The following is a 16,838-nucleotide window of genomic DNA, read 5'->3' on the forward strand; positions in this document are numbered from 1 at the left end:
TCTACTAAAATGGGCAAATTTATAGTTATTATTTACGCTACCTTATCTATTTTGAAAGATTGAAGCAAACCATTAAAAATAGATACGCAGAATTACTGCAAAGCTGGTTTCAAACGAGACAATTCCTTTTCTAGCTCAATGATTCGTTTGCTTTCTTCGGCGGATTTCTGCGCTTGAGCCTTGAGTTTACGGCGTAGCTCCATGACGATATCAGTGTGCCGTCTTTTTTCTGCTTCCAGTTCAAATTTGTGTTTGGTTGTCAAGCTCTGCGTCACACGTTCAACTTCTGAGGTGACTAGGCTCTTTTCCCGTGCCAGTTGAGCTCGTTGCCTATTCAAATGTTCTTTTTCCTGTCGGAGTTCTAGCTCACTTTGCCGCGTACTTTGAATAGCATTTTCTAGTTGCTTTTCTAGTTCTTCGATACGACGCACTCGTCGTTGAAATGCTGCCTCTTTCACGGCTGCTTGTCTGCAATATTCGCTATTTAATAACTCCATGTAAGAAGCTCTCGAGCGCTCTTGCTTTTCTTGCTCCAGTAGCTTTTGTTCTTCCTTCCAAACTTCAAGTTCTAGCGCCGTTGCATAGAATATGTCTTCTTCAGTTTTCCCTCGATGGTTTTGGTTCTTTTTCGAAGAAAATCTGGCAATTTCAGAGCAGACTTCAGTACATTCTGATGAGATAACAGAAGAGACATCACCGGCTGTAGTAGTGGTATAAGTTTGATTACGTGGCTGGTTAGTTCTTTGTTCAGCTTCTGATAACGTAACTACCACACCAATCTGGGGCTTCACTGGGGTTGAATATGCTTCCTTGGTTTCCGTTTCCAACAGCGAGATCATTGGGAAGATTCCTGAAATATTTATGGGTTCAAGATGTAGCTTTTCTAAGATTCGGTGCTCTAATTGGCAATATTCTATGCGTTCTTTGATGGGTAGAATGGATTCAGCGATGGGTATGTCCTCACAGCAAAGTAGTATAGTAAGGGTTTTCATGGACTGTTTGAGAAAGCGAAGTACACACTTTGGTGAACCCTTTAATTTAGCCGTGGCTCTTTCTCCAATTTCAGTAAGGTTTCGCAAACACTTGAAGGGCTTGAAACGAATAGGACTTCCAAACAAACTGAATCGAAATTCAAACGGGATGTTTTCTGAAGGCCAAAGGCTCTTGGACGGGAACAAGTTGAAGAGGTTTTCGGCAAATGATATCGTCACTGACAGGTTAAAGAAAATTTGTTCGTCGGTGTCGATCGGGTCTTCTATTAGGAAGTACTCGTCATTGACAAGAACTGGCTTCAACTGACCTGCTTTTCGATTACCGGTATCGGGTACTTCATCAGGTTTCACTTGGTCACTTTGGTTCGTCGTTGAATCCACGTTAGGTGTAGCCTCTCCGTTGCATTCGTGAAAAATAGAAATAAGTAGAGAAGGCTCTTCGGTCACGTAAGTATCGGGAGCACGTTTCAGTTTGTACCACTAAACAATATGTAATTTAAATTAAGCAAATCATCTTTGTATCAACTATTAATATCTTTTATGTTGCCCATACCTTTTTAATTGGTATGGCTTTTATGTCAAATGACAAACTGAGGGAATCATAAGCATGAATTCTACCATCTGATGAGACATATGTACATAGTAATGTCAATTGTTCCAATTCTAATAATCTTTTATCCAATTCTGCTGCAGGAAACGCCACTTCTTGATTTATTGCTACATTGTCTGTCCAACATTCTTGTTCCATATCAGCTTCCGTCTGTCCACATGATATCCTAAAACTAAGTTTCCCACCATTTGAGGGAAAATTCTTTCCTATAAAGGAAAATTTATGTGGTTTCGTTTAGCTTTTTTAAAGTTAAATTTTTTGGTAGACACATAAAATTTATTTATTCTTACCTTGGATAACTTGAACAACCACAAAATCCATTGCACTAGTACTGTGCTCCAATATCCTCCTTGTACAGAAAGTGAATAGTAACTTCTCCTTTGGAAGTCTGCACAGTTTCCTTATGGGATATAAGGAATATTGCTGCTATTCCATATGCAAGGCATGGCAGGCCAAAATTCATGATCTTGATCAGCCTAAACAGTGTGTCTTCTGTTGATAAATCTTCATGAGGACGGCAAGTGCAATGATATTTTATGTATGGATAACAACCAGTGCGAAGGATGTGATAATTCTTATCTTTCACTCTCCAGTTAAAATGTGAAAATCCTCTTTGATCATTGACTATATCATCGTATTTCACGAAGTATGAAGTCCAAGGAGGTAGATCTCGTTGAAGCAAATACTTCGTTAGTACCTCTGATGCGTAAGGTTTTTGTTTCAATTTCGAAGCAGTAGAATACGCCTTCACGGGAACAACTAAATGTCGCCACATCAATGCAGAATACGTGAAACCACTGAATGTTTTCTAACCTTCGATTTCACTGAGTTAAAAATGAATAAAATACTAAATCGTAGACTGAGGACCTGTGCAGTGCAGACTAAAGGCCTTCTTTAAACTTCCAAACATACCAATGCTTTATATGTCTAGTGCCTCTAACAATATGAATTTCGTATTACAACTCACGGGTACGTGCTGGCGTACTCGTCTTAATTGTATTAACGAATTTGTGGGATTCGAATCGAACAATATCAAGAATACAATAAGCATTATCACATGAAAAAAATAAAATAAAATAAAATACATCAAGAGCGATCGAGAAAAGTCAAGATTTCAGTGAGAAGTCAGTAGAAGTGAAAGGTCGAAATCAAGTAATATATGAAATTTCTTGGTGAATGTATTTAATTGAAAACAAACAAGGATAAGTCGAGTAAAGCATAAAGTTGGGGAATACAGGAACAACTAATTCCCTCACAAACTCCGCTGCAGGAGAAAGGAAGGAAGAACCGAGGAGAGGAAAACGGAGGACAATAAGAAAACATAAGCTAAAAAAACATGTCACCCACAGTAGTTTACATTTAAACTGGGGATTTTACCTAGGAATTTCGCGAGAGGCTCTATCAACCATGTGTGGCTGACACAAATAATATTGTTCCTCAAACAGGGCAATTTGATACAAAAAATCATCCGGCCAACTATCATCAAGAGAATAGATTGATCCTACGCTTAACTTCATCCGATGAAGTTCTGTCTATGTCTTAGGTACAGAATTAGATCCTAAAATTGAAAAAACAATTTACAGTAAAAAACCGCTGTAAAGGGAAAACACGAAATTAAATAGTACCACTGGGTCCTTCTGGCTCATTTGATCCTGTAACCGTGTTGTAAATTACGGGGGCCAGTCCATATAAATCTGTTCGCTGATGTGGACCAATAGTTGGCCTGCCCCGTGATCTCGGTGGGGCTGATGCTCCTAATCCGCTTGGACCTAGGCAAAAGGCTTCCATGAAAAACAATCGGTCAAGGTACAAGCGAAACCTAGTAGATTACCTGGTAAACCTGGCCCTTGAGGCGTATTGCCAAATTGGCGCTTAAGCTGATCAGCTGCTACTTGTCGCTGCATTAATAATCTTTGAGCATCACCGGGCTGCTGTAAAGCATTCTGTGCAGAGGCAACGGCGGCAGCTGCAGCTGCTTGCTGAACAGAGAAGTTTTGAAGCTGATCCACCTAAAAACAAACCACAACAATATTTAGTACCGCTATTTAAAACTACAAATCAAATTTTTCGAAGGTGTGCATACAGTTAGACGCAGTCTTCCCAGGAATTCATCTTGAGTGATCCCAGGATTAGAATTATAAATCATAGCTGCTATGCTGCTCAGTGGAATGCCAGCCACCGAACGTCCAGCTAATCCTCCCAAAATGTCCGGCATTCCAGGCATACTCATGAAACCAGGCGAATCTTGCATCATCATTCCCATCGGGTTGACACCACGCTTCTCGTTTTCAAAATCATCCCATGCGGCTTTCCGTTCCGCTTCAGTAAGTTCTTCATCCGATTTGTTTTCCAATAGCGAATCATGTTCGTGATAAGTCACGATCCAATCCTTTCTCTGAATAGTCAACTCAGCAAGTAAACGATCTTTAGGTAGTAGAGGCGTCGGCCGGCGCAAGTGGCTGTCGGGTTCGAACACGTACAATTCATTCAAATCTGCTGAATTGAAATGCCGCTCGATCTGCTGCTCATCAACCACTCGGCAAGACAGAGACAGCTTCGTTACCTAGAGAAATGAAATGACAACGTTTGTAGGTGATACTTTTAACATACTGTAATTTTTAAGTGAAATACTTTACCTGACGATCATAGATTTTTTCTTCCATAGTTCCTTGAGCCAAAAACCGATAAATGTAGCAAGGTTTTTTTTGTCCAAATCTTTGAAGAAAGAGCAAGAAAGGAAACTTATATACATGATCTGCTGATGTAACACATTTAGGCAAAATCAAACAATTACCGATAAACGCGGAAAATACTCTGAACATCATGCGAAGGATTCCAAGATGCATCAAAAATGATGACACGGTTCGCTGCAACCAAATTGATTCCCAAGCCACCAGCTTTGGTTGAAATGAGGAAGAGCCGAGAGCGAAGATTTGATGGGTTGTTGAACGCATTGCATGCATTTTTGCGCAGCTCTGCCGACGTCTGCCCATCTAACCGGAAGTAATCTTGATTCAATCGCCATGTGCCATTATGCTCCTGTTTCAACTATCAAACGACAAGATAATTGGTGCAATTTCTTAGAATGCTAAAACGTTACTGCTTACATCAGTGCTAGCAAGACTTGCTCGAGTTTTCTCATTTCGTTCGTCTTCGGCGGCAAGAAATTCTTCAATTAAATTCAAGGAGACAAGGGACTGACTGAAGACAAGGACTTTGTCACCAATGAGCTCGCACTGCCGCAAAATATCCATGAGAAGCACAAGTTTGCCACTGTGTTCCATTTTGACCATGTCCTCGTCTTGGACAAACTGCGACCACCATGTACTAGACATTGGAGTTGTTACGCCCAATTCATCCTCTGGTGGTGGTTGGTCTCCACGGGCAGCACGAGTTCTCATTCTGAAACCGTTTGATCTTGTTGGTACTGTTTCCATTTCAAAAACGATAACGTGTTAGTTTTCATTGCTTATAACTTAACTACAGTGCGGCAATCATCCCAGTTCAACTGTATATAATAAAATCTAAAGCTTACATACCTCGTTCTTTTTCATCACTACTATCGTCCAAACATACAACGCCACCATCGTCTTCGCTTTCCGGGCTTTCCCCTCGGTCGTCAATGAAGTCCGCCAAAGATCCCTCTGAGTCACTGTTGTTTTTCGCCTTTGCTTCACGATTTAGTTCAGCCAAGAGCAAAGCTTTAGGATGAGTCCAAACACGGCCCAGTTCTTGGAAATCGGCAAACAATCCGGCACCTTTCCCTCGACCAATATGGCTAGGCCCACCTTTGGCATGATGTTCGAGGTAATACTGGTACATCTTGATCTGCAATTCCGACATTTTCACGGATACCACGTATTCGTGTTTCGGAGGTAAGAACGGTGTCAAAACTGCGTAGTCGAACCGCTGCACGGAATCTAAAAAATTCAATAAAATAGTTTTAAAAAACATGTAGCGCTTAAAACGAGGTTCATGAGAATCCAGGGAAAAAAAAAAGCATACCTTCAAGCATTTTATGCAAAACGTGGGCTCTTCGTTTCATAACCCGTACATCAGAGTCGGTTGAGTCCGCAGCTTGTCCGTTCTTAATGGGATTCCCAAAACGATTCGTGAACTCCCTAACAGTTCCCAGTAGGTTAGGTTTTACGAATTGAATCATGCAATGGTACTCGAGTAAGCTGTTTTGAAGCGGTGTGCCCGTCAAGACGACCCGCCGCCGTGTGGAAATCTTATTCATGGCTTTTGACAAAGCAGTCTTTTCGTTTTTCAGTAAGTGACCTTCATCGCAAACGACAAGTTGTGGTCCAGGATCAACTAGCGAGCGTGTGAACACATCACGTTCCTTTTTACTGATCTTCTTGTTGTTTTCGTTGGTCAAATTACGATACATATCGTAGCCGATGATCATAACTCCTCCACCTTCGAGCCAGCTGCGCAACGTGTAAACCCGCAATTCTTTGTTGTTACCCTTCGCGCTGGCCATTTCGTAAATATCGATATTAGAATCCGGAGGAAGCCACACTTTAAACTCGTTGACCCAATTGAGGACGGTACTAAGAGGACAGACAACCAGAACGCGATCGACCTAGAGGAGACAATAATGCAATCATTTTTTCCTTTCAGTTCTGACAGTCACCTGTTAAAAGCAAAATTGGGTAATGACAGCGAAGAAAAACGTACCTGGCACGCTTTGTTAGTCAGAACGGTGTGCACCAAGGTGACGACTTGTAAACTTTTACCCAGACCCATGCAGTGGGCAAGAATACAGCCGGAGCCAGGGTGTTCTTTAATCCGCTCGATTGACTCGAAACATGCATCCCACATGAATTTGACACCTTTAACCTGATGAGGCTTCAGTTTCGTAACGATCTGTTTGTCGACCGTAACTAGTTCTTCTTTGGTTTTCGGATCGAAATCCAAAACTAGGTGATGAGTCTGGGCGTTGATAAGTGCCTGGTCACCAACGAAGGCTTCATTGTAAAACTTTTGACGTTCGGCAATACGTTTCTTTCTGTCTTCTTCTTCCTTGGCAGCGGCTTTTGTCTCATCCTGTTAAAAATTCGATGAGCGAACAAAAAAAAAATTAATCATAATATATTCTTATTACAAATCTGTGTAGAATGCATTTTCTCACCTTAAGATTTGTGTCCTTCATGATCTTCTTGATATTCTTTCTTCCTTTGGGCCCTCCCGGATCAGAACGTTGAGACTCATTGAGAACCTCGATATCGGAATCATTGGAATCCACAGAGTCACTTGATTGGGCAGTTTTCTTTATACGACGACGCGATTTAGATTTCGATTTTGCTTCTTTCCCTGAATCATTTTCGTCATCATTCGAAATTTCCTCTAAGTCAGACGGGCTTGAACGTTTCCTTTTCCGCTTCTTCTTGTCTTTCTCAGATTCTGAAGATTCGAAGTCTGAGTCGGATTGAATACGACGTTTCTTTCTCTCTTTCGTTATTTTCTTCTTTTCTTTCTTTGATTCCTTGTTTTTCTGTGATTTTTTCGAGTCGGATTCAGCTTCGGGATCGGCAAGTGACATGCGCAAGAGTTTATCAACTTTGACGCTTGACGTTTTAGAGGCATCGTCTCCATCTGTGCTGAGACCAACAACCTCTTCTTTTCCTTCTTGCATTCCATTGTCATCAACCGGCATAATCTCATCACATTCATCGTTCGCTTCCTGAACGCCGATTGGACTATTGGCGATTTCATTCATGTCCATATTAAAATCCGAGTCGGAATCGCTTGCAACGAGCAGAGCTTGGCGAACGGCTTCACTGCGATTCGGAAGTGTGGAAGCCGTTGACATTTCCGCAACACCAGCAACCTCCGTATCTGCTTTAACGTCTGAATCTGACGACGAAGATGATTCCAAATCCGCAAGCCGGAAAGATTTTTTAATATCCTTTCGAGACTTTGTACGTTTCTTTTTAAATTCATCTCTTTTCTTTCCGAAATCATCCCGTTCACAATCTGAATCAGATTCAATGTGTGAGCTCCTTACAGCGATATTTAATGGATCTTTAACTATGCGATCAATGTCATTTTTGAGCGTATTTTCGTGTGGTGCACTGTTCTTCACATTTTCCATAGCAAGCACTTCATTCTACAGGAAAAAAATAAGGAAAAAGATGTGTAGAGAAACTTATACATTCAAATATGAAACCGTACAGGTGCTTACCAAAATAGTGATGCGATTTACCACAACCGCACACTCGGCTTTCAACTTCGGATCGTCTTCTAATCCAAGTGGTATGCGGCTTCTTTTCTTCGTCCTTTTTACACGTGGGCTCAACTTCAGTTCAGCAAGACTGTCGTCAGAATCCGTAGAGTCCTTTAATAGTTGTTGTCTTGCCTTTTCATTCAAATACGGTATTGACGACGACTGATTGGGATTGAAAGATGTTGCAGTTGGGTTGGCTGTCGTCAACTTAGTCTTGCCGACGATTTCGTCATTCGCTGCAGGTGGAAAACCACTACTAATAGCTTGCCTCGGGCTGGACGTATTTCTAGACAGTTTGGATTTGAATGGCTTCTTGTCTCCTCCTGTGTGAGATGGCGTGCCTAAATGAGACATGCCGTTTTCCCCCAGTAAGTTGGCAGTAATGAACGAAGGTGACGAAGCTGGAGTTTGCGCTTCTTGCTTGAGGGCGTTTACATGCTCAACGTCGTTTTTTATTTCATTTTTAGGCATTGCTCTGTGAAGCGGAACAGTCTCTGCAGAATCCTCGAGATCCAAAATCTCGTTCTGCAGGGTAGCTGAAAACATATCGGGTGAGAGAGTATTCGGGTCCGGCTCTCCGGAAAAGGCAGGGAATTGCCCCAGCAAAAGTTTATGATCATCTTCACCCGCAGACTTCTGACCCTCTTGGAGAACATCAGTTTCAGCTGATTTGCCATCAATTAACTCAGAGAATGTATCGAAAAACTCGATTGGTTCATCATTCGTGAGAGAATTTTCTACCTCTGGCAGTCGGTTTTCATTGGCTACGATGGGCTGGGTTTCAACTTCGGTAGATGCATCGCTGTCAACGGAAGGCTCTCTCGTTGATAAAGGACTGGGACAATGTGGAATAGTTGCCTGACTGCTCATTGAGCAAGCAGATTTTTGAGGCGAATTCTTTACTGAACATGAAGTTGTTGAGCGCGGAGGCGGAGATTCGCGAACTTCAGCATAGTAATCTTGCTTACTGTTTGCTTGCCTGAAATTCTTGATTTTGACAATCAGTCGCTTACCAGATGGTTTTTTCGATTCCCGTAATAAGCTGGATGCTTCCGACGGCAGCTCAACATCAATGTCGTCAGTATTGCCATACTTTTGCTCAAACTTGGTAACAATTTTCTTTTCCAGTAACTTCATATTTACGCCAGTAGTAACAACGGCTTTACGAAGTTTGCGGCAGCAGCTAATGACCTTCAGTTTATCTGTTTCTTTGTCACAGAGATTGCTTGTACCTTCTCCGCTGCCTCCCTCGTCTTTTGACCAACTGGTTCCTACTTTTGCTGCCAATACCTTACAGTACGTGGCTAATTTTTCTGCCTCATTTATGATAGCTGGTAACCAAACAGCGGGATCACTTGAATCAGCGACTGCAGGCGATCCATACAGTGATCGTCGTGATAGCGATTTTCGACTGCGGAAATGAAAAATTTCAGAATATATAAGGAAGACAAATTTCAAGCGATAAGAGTGTACCAAGGGGCTGATTTAATTGCAGACATCACCATCCTGCACAAAGCTCTTTGTGTCCACAGGGGAACATTGTTGCAAATTAAACAACTCCATTTACATTTGCTGCCAGTAATTTCCAATAAATTCGCACGACCTAGGCAACGACGTAAGCACGCCTGACAAATAAATGCAATAACTTAGTTAAGAAATCCTTAAAATTACTTTTTAATATATATAAAATCGTTACCTTGCAAAATACATTGGAGCACGTATCGCAGCATATCATCATTCCGCCTTCGGCGCACCAACGACAATATTCATCGTGTCCATTTTCATCTTTGGTAAACGGACCGTTACTGTAGAACTCTCGGCAACTCTAAAGCGCAAACGAATTATTTGTAAGAACTTACGAAAGTGCAATCAAACAGGACCTACTTTACAAATAAGCACTCCCAAAACGGGATGAATTCGGATGTTATCGCGATTAACAAGGAATAGTTGGCATGAACAAGTGGTGCACTTCAAGGACGTCAGCTGAGCTTGGTTTGCTGAAAACAGACAGAAAAATAATTACATGAAAATTAAAATGTATATTAAAGCATTTACCTTCTTTGTATTTCTCAAAAAAGTCACACTCTTTGTCAGTCATTTTCATCAGAGTTTCCTCATCAAAGGTTGAGTTTTCCCTAAAGGAAGTTAAAGCTTTTGTGTTCGGGGTGACATTTCCGACTACATCATCTGCTACGGAATTTTTTGAAGTTGAGGCAGTAGATGTTTGAATGCCACCGTGATCAACACTACAGGTGGCTTCAACCCTCTCCTCTCCAGATGAATCTTCAAACATGTTAGCATCATTTGAAGAATCTTTTTCTAACCTGTTAAATGAAATCAACCATTACCAGAAAAGAATTTTTGCATTGCAGAGATGTGTTCTTGTTTATCTTACCCGCAACCTTCATTCACATCTTCCTCATTTTGGTCTGCAGAACCAAAATCAGGAATGCTGAAGTCCTCGAAAGACGAGGTCATTTTCACTGAACAAAGAAAACAGTAATTTTTATTGAAATTAGCAATTAATATGCTTTGAATGAAACTTAGTTTCATTACATGAAAGAAATTTACATTATCAATGAATGACTATGAATCTTTAAGACATTTGGTGTTGAACAAAAAACTTTGAAAGGTAGTCATTTCATTTGCCAACGCGTCACTAAAACATTGACATGTTTCTCTAAATGAAAAAGGAGATTCCTGTCTTCGTAAGCAAACGAAATAACATTAATGAAGGGGAAAACTATGATACCAAACTGGTTAAAAAAATCACAACAAAACCTAACTTGCGAAGTAAACGATGGCTTTATTTATAATCGCAGATTACCCTTTCGTTTCAATTCTCCAGTTTTTTCATGCAGTTCTGAGCAATCCCACGAGATAATCCAATAATCGAGAACTCTGCACAAAATGCCACAGCTTGTACCACTAAAACTAAAACCTAACTAAAATGCAATTGTAAAGTAGAAATACTAAAATGCAACTCCAGGCGCCATTACACCGGCTGACAGCGTTGCCAGCTTGAGCTTTTGGCTTTTTTTCTATTTTTTTTTTTGGTTTTGCCTCTTTTGTGTAGAAGCAGGGTACATTGCGCTGAGCCAAGGGCTGTGCGCGCACCTATGTTCAAAAAATCGTCGTCGCCAGAAAGAGTGCGCAACAGAGAAATAAGAAATGCTTGCTGGATTGTTCGACTCACCGATTTTGAGCGACCGTTGATCAGCGAACTCAAGGCAACTATACCCAGTTCAGTTCAAAACCTGAAATGGAGTTCCAGTCCGACGCCAAATGGATAATGTATGAGAAAATACGGATGATTAGAGCCCTAGTCGCGCGCGCGGATGCTGTTTCGCCTCTATTGATTCACGTTTGGAAAAGCATAGCGCTTGCGCCAATTTCAAATTGAATTCAAAAAAAGACATGGAACGAATGGCATGGAGGGAAATGGACGATTCCGAGGAAGGGAGAGAGCGAGGGGGAGAAGATCCGTAAGACCATCAAAGCTGATGCTTGATATTACAGAGATTCCAGTGATTATAGACTTGAATATGCACAGTCTCACCACCCACCATTCCCGCTAATTCCCCCCCCCTCTCCTCTTCACCCGTCAACTGCTTTCTGTCATTGCTTTTCCATCTATGCATCCGACGTGTATCCGTTCATCCCTCCATCCGACCACCTTTCCTCTCTCTCTCTTCCACACCAATCTCTTCCTGTTCCCCTTTTGTTGGCCTTTCTCGAATTTGGTCATTGCTTAGCAACATTATGATGGGGGGGGGGGATTGCAACTACTACTAGGTTGTATAGAGAAACCAAGGACGAGTGTTAGATCGATCGAATAAGCGCAGGCCGTATTGGGTCATAGACGCAGAGTTGCTGAAACTCTCCCCTTCTAACTGGAAACTACATTACAGTGCTTGATTTTGTTTGTGATTTTTAACTATAAAACAGTTAAAACCTCTGTATTAAAAAAAAAAAAGGAACTGGAAATGTCCCCAACGAGTTCGACATCTGACCGGGAGACCGTGCAAGAACAGGTGGTCAGCGTGATGGAAGAAATGCAGATTCTAGGTACATTGGATAAACTCGTCGCTGCCTCGGAGGTAAACTTCTTACAACCCCTTTTATCATGTGTATTCTTTCACCAAAACAATTTAATGTTACACGCACCTGTAAAAGTGGCAATGAAACCAATGTTTTTGTAAGCTGAATGCATATGGCCCTTGTTAAGAGTTTTCTTTGTAGCACATTTGCATTGCTACTCCATTGGGTACTGGTGACTTCCTGGCCGACTTACAACAAGCATTTCGGCTCAATGGCATTGAAACGTGCATCAAGAACGCTTTGGTATTGTCTCGAAGACGTAAAAACATTAAGGACGAACAGGAACAATTGAATTACATGAGGAAAGCACAAGTATGTGGTTCAAACGTCTTTGTACAGCAGTCCAACTAATTGTTTAGTAATCACTTTTCGGCAACAGACACACTTCGAACGTCGTGTCAGCAAAGGTGTGTTTGCCCTTTACTGTTTATATAAACTGTTTCCTTATGCTGACGTCCCTCTTATTCTGTATACATGTAACCTCCATGATAATCAATACAATCCCGACAACTGTTACGCTGAATAATGAGCAGCCCTCTTGAACCTCCAAACGGACTTGAAACTCTCCTTGGTTCGTCAACGGTCATCGTCTGAGGCCCAAGAACTATCGTCAAAATGGGACGAACTCAGTACCTACGATCAAGGTAAAAAGAAAAAGCTAAGGGCACCATACTGTTCTTCTCAAGTGCCTGGATGGGAATAGCAAATCATAATAATGGGTTATCATCAAGGTGGAACCAAGTTTCTCACAAGTTGTAGACCTCCTAGAGTTAGACTCTGTTCAACCAACATGTAAATGCTCATTTCAAGTGGTTTCTATTTGTGTTATACTATCCGTACTTTCTGTATGTGCTCAGACGTCGGCTCCATCCGCAATCTGTACTCGTCCCAGGACCTCTACGAGGCGGTGGTGGCTCTCCGGGATCCCGATTACTCCATTAACCGGTGCATTCTACTTTGATTTGCATTAGTCACGTAGAACACAGAGCATTATAGAATGTGTGTCTAAAATGAGAGTTTACTGAATGTTGACCACGTCCACACGCGCTCATTATCTATTTGCAGGTTGGAAGAGAAATGGAGTGCAGTCAAGATACCTTTAAATGTACCGACCTTTGAGGATCTGGTAAGTTTCCGATACATACCCGATGGCGTTTCCGTTTCCCTCTGCTTGAATTTCACGATACTCCCCTCAGTCTTTTCATCCTGTTTGACATCCACACACACACAGTAGCGATCAATACTGTATCTGCCCCTCTAGGCAATTTCTGTCCGTTTAAGCAAGCCACTAGATAAATAACTTGGTGATTTGGCTCGATATTGTAGTTGTACAGCAGTGATTTGCTGGGAGAATAGGAAAACTAGAAATAGCGAATTACATGATCAATTTTGCTTTCTAAATTAAAAGTTGGAAACGAGAAATCACGTCAACAAATTCGCTATAAGGTAAACATCGTTTTAAAAAAATGAATACCTTATTAAGTTTCATCTGTCGGCTAAGCGGATGTCCTTTCCATGCAAAGTGTGCGCTCCGTTGCCCTAACGAATTGGCTACGCGGTTTGCAAACTCCAGTTTTCCCATTTGTGTGGTTCGCGTAGACAGCTCCGTAAATCTCGTTATTCTTTTCTCCTTTTCTTTCTTTGGAGATCTCACTGTATTATTAAAGGGGTTTATCTACTTCGTCCCAGTTTCCTCTCGCTCTCTCCTTGTTTGTATGCATACACTTATACTTGAATTCTTTCTTTTTTCGTTTATATCCTCGTTCCGTGTTCCATGCACAACTAGCAAGAGTTTTTTTCAGACATTTGCACGAGTATTGACCCCTTTCTGGGACTTGGCTCAGCTCTCGTACTTCAAGGCAATTCAAATGTGACCCTGCTAAACCACCGGATCACCCTTGGAACAAAAGGTATGACCTCTTTGGCATTTCACTATGTTTGTGCACAAAAAATAATTCTTGATTTCCATCATTTTCCTGCATCATTTTTCGCCATCCAGTGGTGGCCGAGAATGACATCCTGCTGTCGGAGGAATTTATTAAAGGCGGATGTCCATCTCATCTACGCGGCCGTCTCTGGAAGCAAGTCCTTTTATCTCACGTCGGGGATAAAGTAAAAAAAAAAAAAGTTTTCTTATTACATTGTGTTTATGTGGACGATACCGTTATTATGTGATTTCTAAAACAGGCCGTTTGTTTGTTTGTTTTTTTCATTTTCTTGCTTGCACGATAATGGAAACATTACCATAAACACAACGGGGAATAAACAACAGGAGAAGACCTATTTCCAGGCTAAAAAACAAGCAGTCATCCAAACAGAGTACTTGACGGACAAAATCATAATGAAGGTATAAAAATTTGCAAATTTATGTAAACGCAGTTCTTATATAGTCCGAGGCATACACAACAGTATCACGCAGTCGTGATAGAATTACCTGGCATGTTATCCCGCTATTTGTTGAGCACAGCGGGGATGAAAGAAAGGTTAAACAAAACTGAGATGGAAAGAGAAAAAGAAAATCGTGACCAGTTGCGATTAACATTTGGCAAGAGTCCGGGAATATCAAATATAGTCCCGCCGACATGGACAAACGACGATCCTGCAAAATGTGAAGCTGCTACCACTGAAGGCAATAATACTTTGGCAGCACATTGTGTACCTAACTATTATCACCAAGTGATGGGAGCAACGAGTTTTCTTTTGCTGGAATTAAATGACACTGGCACGAAATCTCAATTTGCTTTTCTTCTTTTCAACTCGTGAGCTCCGTCGTGAAAACATTTTATGTAAAAGGCAAAAAAAAAAAAAAAAACGAGCGTATGAATGGACGAGAGGGAAAGAGCGTGCCCTCGTTTGCCTTTTACACACACACGGCAGTATAACTTCCCGCGTGACAAATTTCGTGACGCTCTTTCATCTCATTCCGACACATTCCACAGTCGTAAAAAGAAAGAGAAACAAAAGAAAAAAAAAAAATAACAGGTGACAATCTATTCTCTCTTTCGTTTTCAGGACATTCAGCTAACGGCGTCGAGAGACGAGCATTATTTCGTTTACGAAGATCTCATCTACCAGGTAAGAGTCAAACACGCCCAGGGCAATAGCCAATCAGTCAATTGCCACTGTCTAGACTAAACATAAATCTGTGCAGAATTTAAAAAAAAACAAAAGGGCTTTTCCTTAATGCTAGACATAGGAATCGTGTTTGAATTGCACTTATGAAAATGGCTCACTTCCTATTGACTTACGAACTCGATCGCTGCTTGTAGGTGTCGCTCTGCTTTTCACGCGACCCTTACGTCTGCCTCCAATTGTGTTCCAAATTCGGGTCGAGGGCCCAGACAGCGACACGTTTCACTCCGCTTGATGTTTCCAGTAATGGCAGCAAGACTGGCACTGTAAGGGCCGATGGCGATGCTGCCGGTGGTCAAACTGTTGCCACGTCAGCTTTCCCGCCGTCCAGTTGCATCCCTTTCTATGGCTGGGCTATGTACGGTACGTTTTCTACAAAGAAAGCTAGTTCCTTTTATGACCGGTTTTTTAATCGATCTCGACGACGCAGTTTAAAACATTCCGGCTGAGTGCGCCAAAATACTACGACAACGAAAGAGATTTTTTTTTTTTTTTAATGAACTGGGTTGAAAACTACAATGATTAGTTTGTTCACATTTTTCTTTCTCATACCTACTGCCAGTGGCTCCACTTTGCTACGTCCACGAAGAGGCCGAAGATATCTACTACACGTTGCGCGCCATGTACATCAAATATTGGTCACGATTACATCGATTATCATCGCACGGACAGGGCATTGTCTCGCTGGCTATTCTGTTTGAACGACTTCTTCAACAGCAGGAACCCGAGCTCTGGATTCACTGTCTTAATAACAACATTGAACCGTAAGAATTGAATTGCTGGCCAATCGTAAGCTTTCCTGCTATTACGTCTGTTTCTCTTATTATCTTTAAATGTCGATAATGGAACGAACGCCAGACTGAGAATTGCCATGCCGTGGATGGTGCAAGCGTTTAGCGGCTTCCTCATTCCTGAACAATTGCTCTTCTTGTGGGATCTCATTTTGGGCTTTGATTCTATGCTCCTACTTCCGCTGTTAGCCGCCAGCGTCTTCAGCTTACGTCGAGAGAATTTGCATCGCATTCTTTCACACGATTCGGCAGAGACCATCCTCTCCGACTTGTCCACCATCCAGGTAGTGCCTCTACTCCAGATGGCACTCACCCAACAAACCGGATAACACCTGCAAAAACACATCAATCACATTTCTGGAATGATTGTTATGTCGTCTAAGCGTTGTAGAATAAACACCGATTCTTCGAAATGAAATTTAAAAAAAAAAAGGACAATGTTTTGAAAATTATATATATTTCGATAACACGGCTAGATAAAAACAAAAGAGAATTGGCAAAAAAAAAAGTAAGTAAAGCAAATGGGTAACCTGATAACATGAAATTCTTGCACGTTGTTGCCTCGAGGGTGTCTTCTATCTCCATTCTTTCGCCATGAAATGGTAAACATAAAAAAAAAACAAAAAAAAAAGATAGGGAATATCGACTGGTGAAAAATGGACACGTTCGTGTGGCTATCACACACGTGAATGGCTTTGGCATTCTGGGAAAACAGGTGAAACGGGCAGGGTGAGAATTCAGGGCAAAGCAATATTACGTCATTGCTCGAGGCTAAAGAAGTCGGAGACTAAAATGAAGGTGAAATTGTTTTTCCAAAGAATAGTGTGAGTGGAGTAGGTTATGACTCCGGGGCGGATTTTTTGTTGTTGCTGAATGAAATGTGAAACGCGGAAATCATTCGCCATCGAAAAAAAAAACGGACAATCCGCATATATTTATTGTAGTCAATGAAATTTAAAAAAAAAAAAAAAGAGTATATC

The 16,838-nt window shown here is 41.4% G+C and overlaps 3 protein-coding genes and 1 long non-coding RNA gene across 7 annotated transcripts; 1 reads left to right on the forward strand and 3 right to left on the reverse strand.

The window, feature by feature from the left end:
* Positions 1–12: 12 nt before the first annotated feature.
* Positions 13–2,071, reverse strand: LOC130685667 (uncharacterized). The gene is made up of 3 exons (XM_057508994.2): positions 1,893–2,071; positions 1,546–1,808; positions 13–1,472 (listed from the first exon to the last, which is right to left on the reverse strand). Exons 1-3 carry the CDS (start codon positions 1,921–1,923, stop codon positions 93–95), a joined length of 1,674 nt encoding a protein of 557 aa, XP_057364977.1. The 5' UTR covers positions 1,924–2,071; the 3' UTR covers positions 13–92.
* A 688-nt stretch (positions 2,072–2,759) lies between these two features.
* On the reverse strand, positions 2,760–10,833 carry LOC130685688 (transcriptional regulator ATRX homolog). Of its 2 annotated transcripts, none has more exons than XM_059494739.1 (18): positions 10,662–10,833; positions 10,230–10,317; positions 9,890–10,158; positions 9,719–9,831; positions 9,531–9,659; positions 9,308–9,459; positions 7,793–9,245; positions 6,740–7,717; positions 6,286–6,654; positions 5,608–6,190; positions 5,142–5,522; positions 4,710–5,029; positions 4,397–4,650; positions 4,239–4,317; positions 3,686–4,165; positions 3,443–3,611; positions 3,228–3,371; positions 2,760–3,160 (listed from the first exon to the last, which is right to left on the reverse strand). In XM_059494739.1, exons 2-18 carry the CDS (start codon positions 10,310–10,312, stop codon positions 3,135–3,137), a joined length of 5,982 nt encoding a protein of 1,993 aa, XP_059350722.1. In that variant the 5' UTR covers positions 10,313–10,317; positions 10,662–10,833; the 3' UTR covers positions 2,760–3,134. The 2 variants fall into 2 exon arrangements, with proteins under 2 accessions (XP_059350722.1, XP_057365001.1); XM_057509018.2 differs by having other exon boundaries at positions 3,434–3,611.
* Positions 10,834–11,672: 839 nt separating this feature from the next.
* LOC130685668 (TBC1 domain family member 19-like) lies at positions 11,673–16,235 on the forward strand. The gene is made up of 13 exons (XM_057508995.2): positions 11,673–11,934; positions 12,077–12,247; positions 12,315–12,342; positions 12,469–12,579; positions 12,793–12,880; positions 13,001–13,061; positions 13,722–13,845; positions 13,935–14,047; positions 14,208–14,282; positions 14,948–15,010; positions 15,205–15,430; positions 15,630–15,831; positions 15,926–16,235. Exons 1-13 carry the CDS (start codon positions 11,821–11,823, stop codon positions 16,185–16,187), a joined length of 1,638 nt encoding a protein of 545 aa, XP_057364978.1. The 5' UTR covers positions 11,673–11,820; the 3' UTR covers positions 16,188–16,235.
* LOC130685694 (uncharacterized) lies at positions 12,936–15,318 on the reverse strand. 3 transcript variants are annotated; one of them, XR_008999646.1, is made up of 3 exons: positions 15,184–15,318; positions 13,410–14,023; positions 12,936–13,296 (listed from the first exon to the last, which is right to left on the reverse strand). It is a non-coding gene; the product is annotated as an uncharacterized LOC130685694 (long non-coding RNA). The 3 variants fall into 3 exon arrangements; XR_008999647.2 differs by having other exon boundaries at positions 13,410–14,030; positions 15,184–15,304; XR_009420732.1 differs by lacking the exon at positions 15,184–15,318 and having other exon boundaries at positions 13,410–14,691.
* Positions 16,236–16,838: the final 603 nt, after the last annotated feature.

This window comes from Daphnia carinata, chromosome 3 (assembly GCF_022539665.2).
Source record: "Daphnia carinata strain CSIRO-1 chromosome 3, CSIRO_AGI_Dcar_HiC_V3, whole genome shotgun sequence".
Taxonomy (NCBI): Eukaryota; Metazoa; Arthropoda; class Branchiopoda; order Diplostraca; family Daphniidae; genus Daphnia; species Daphnia carinata.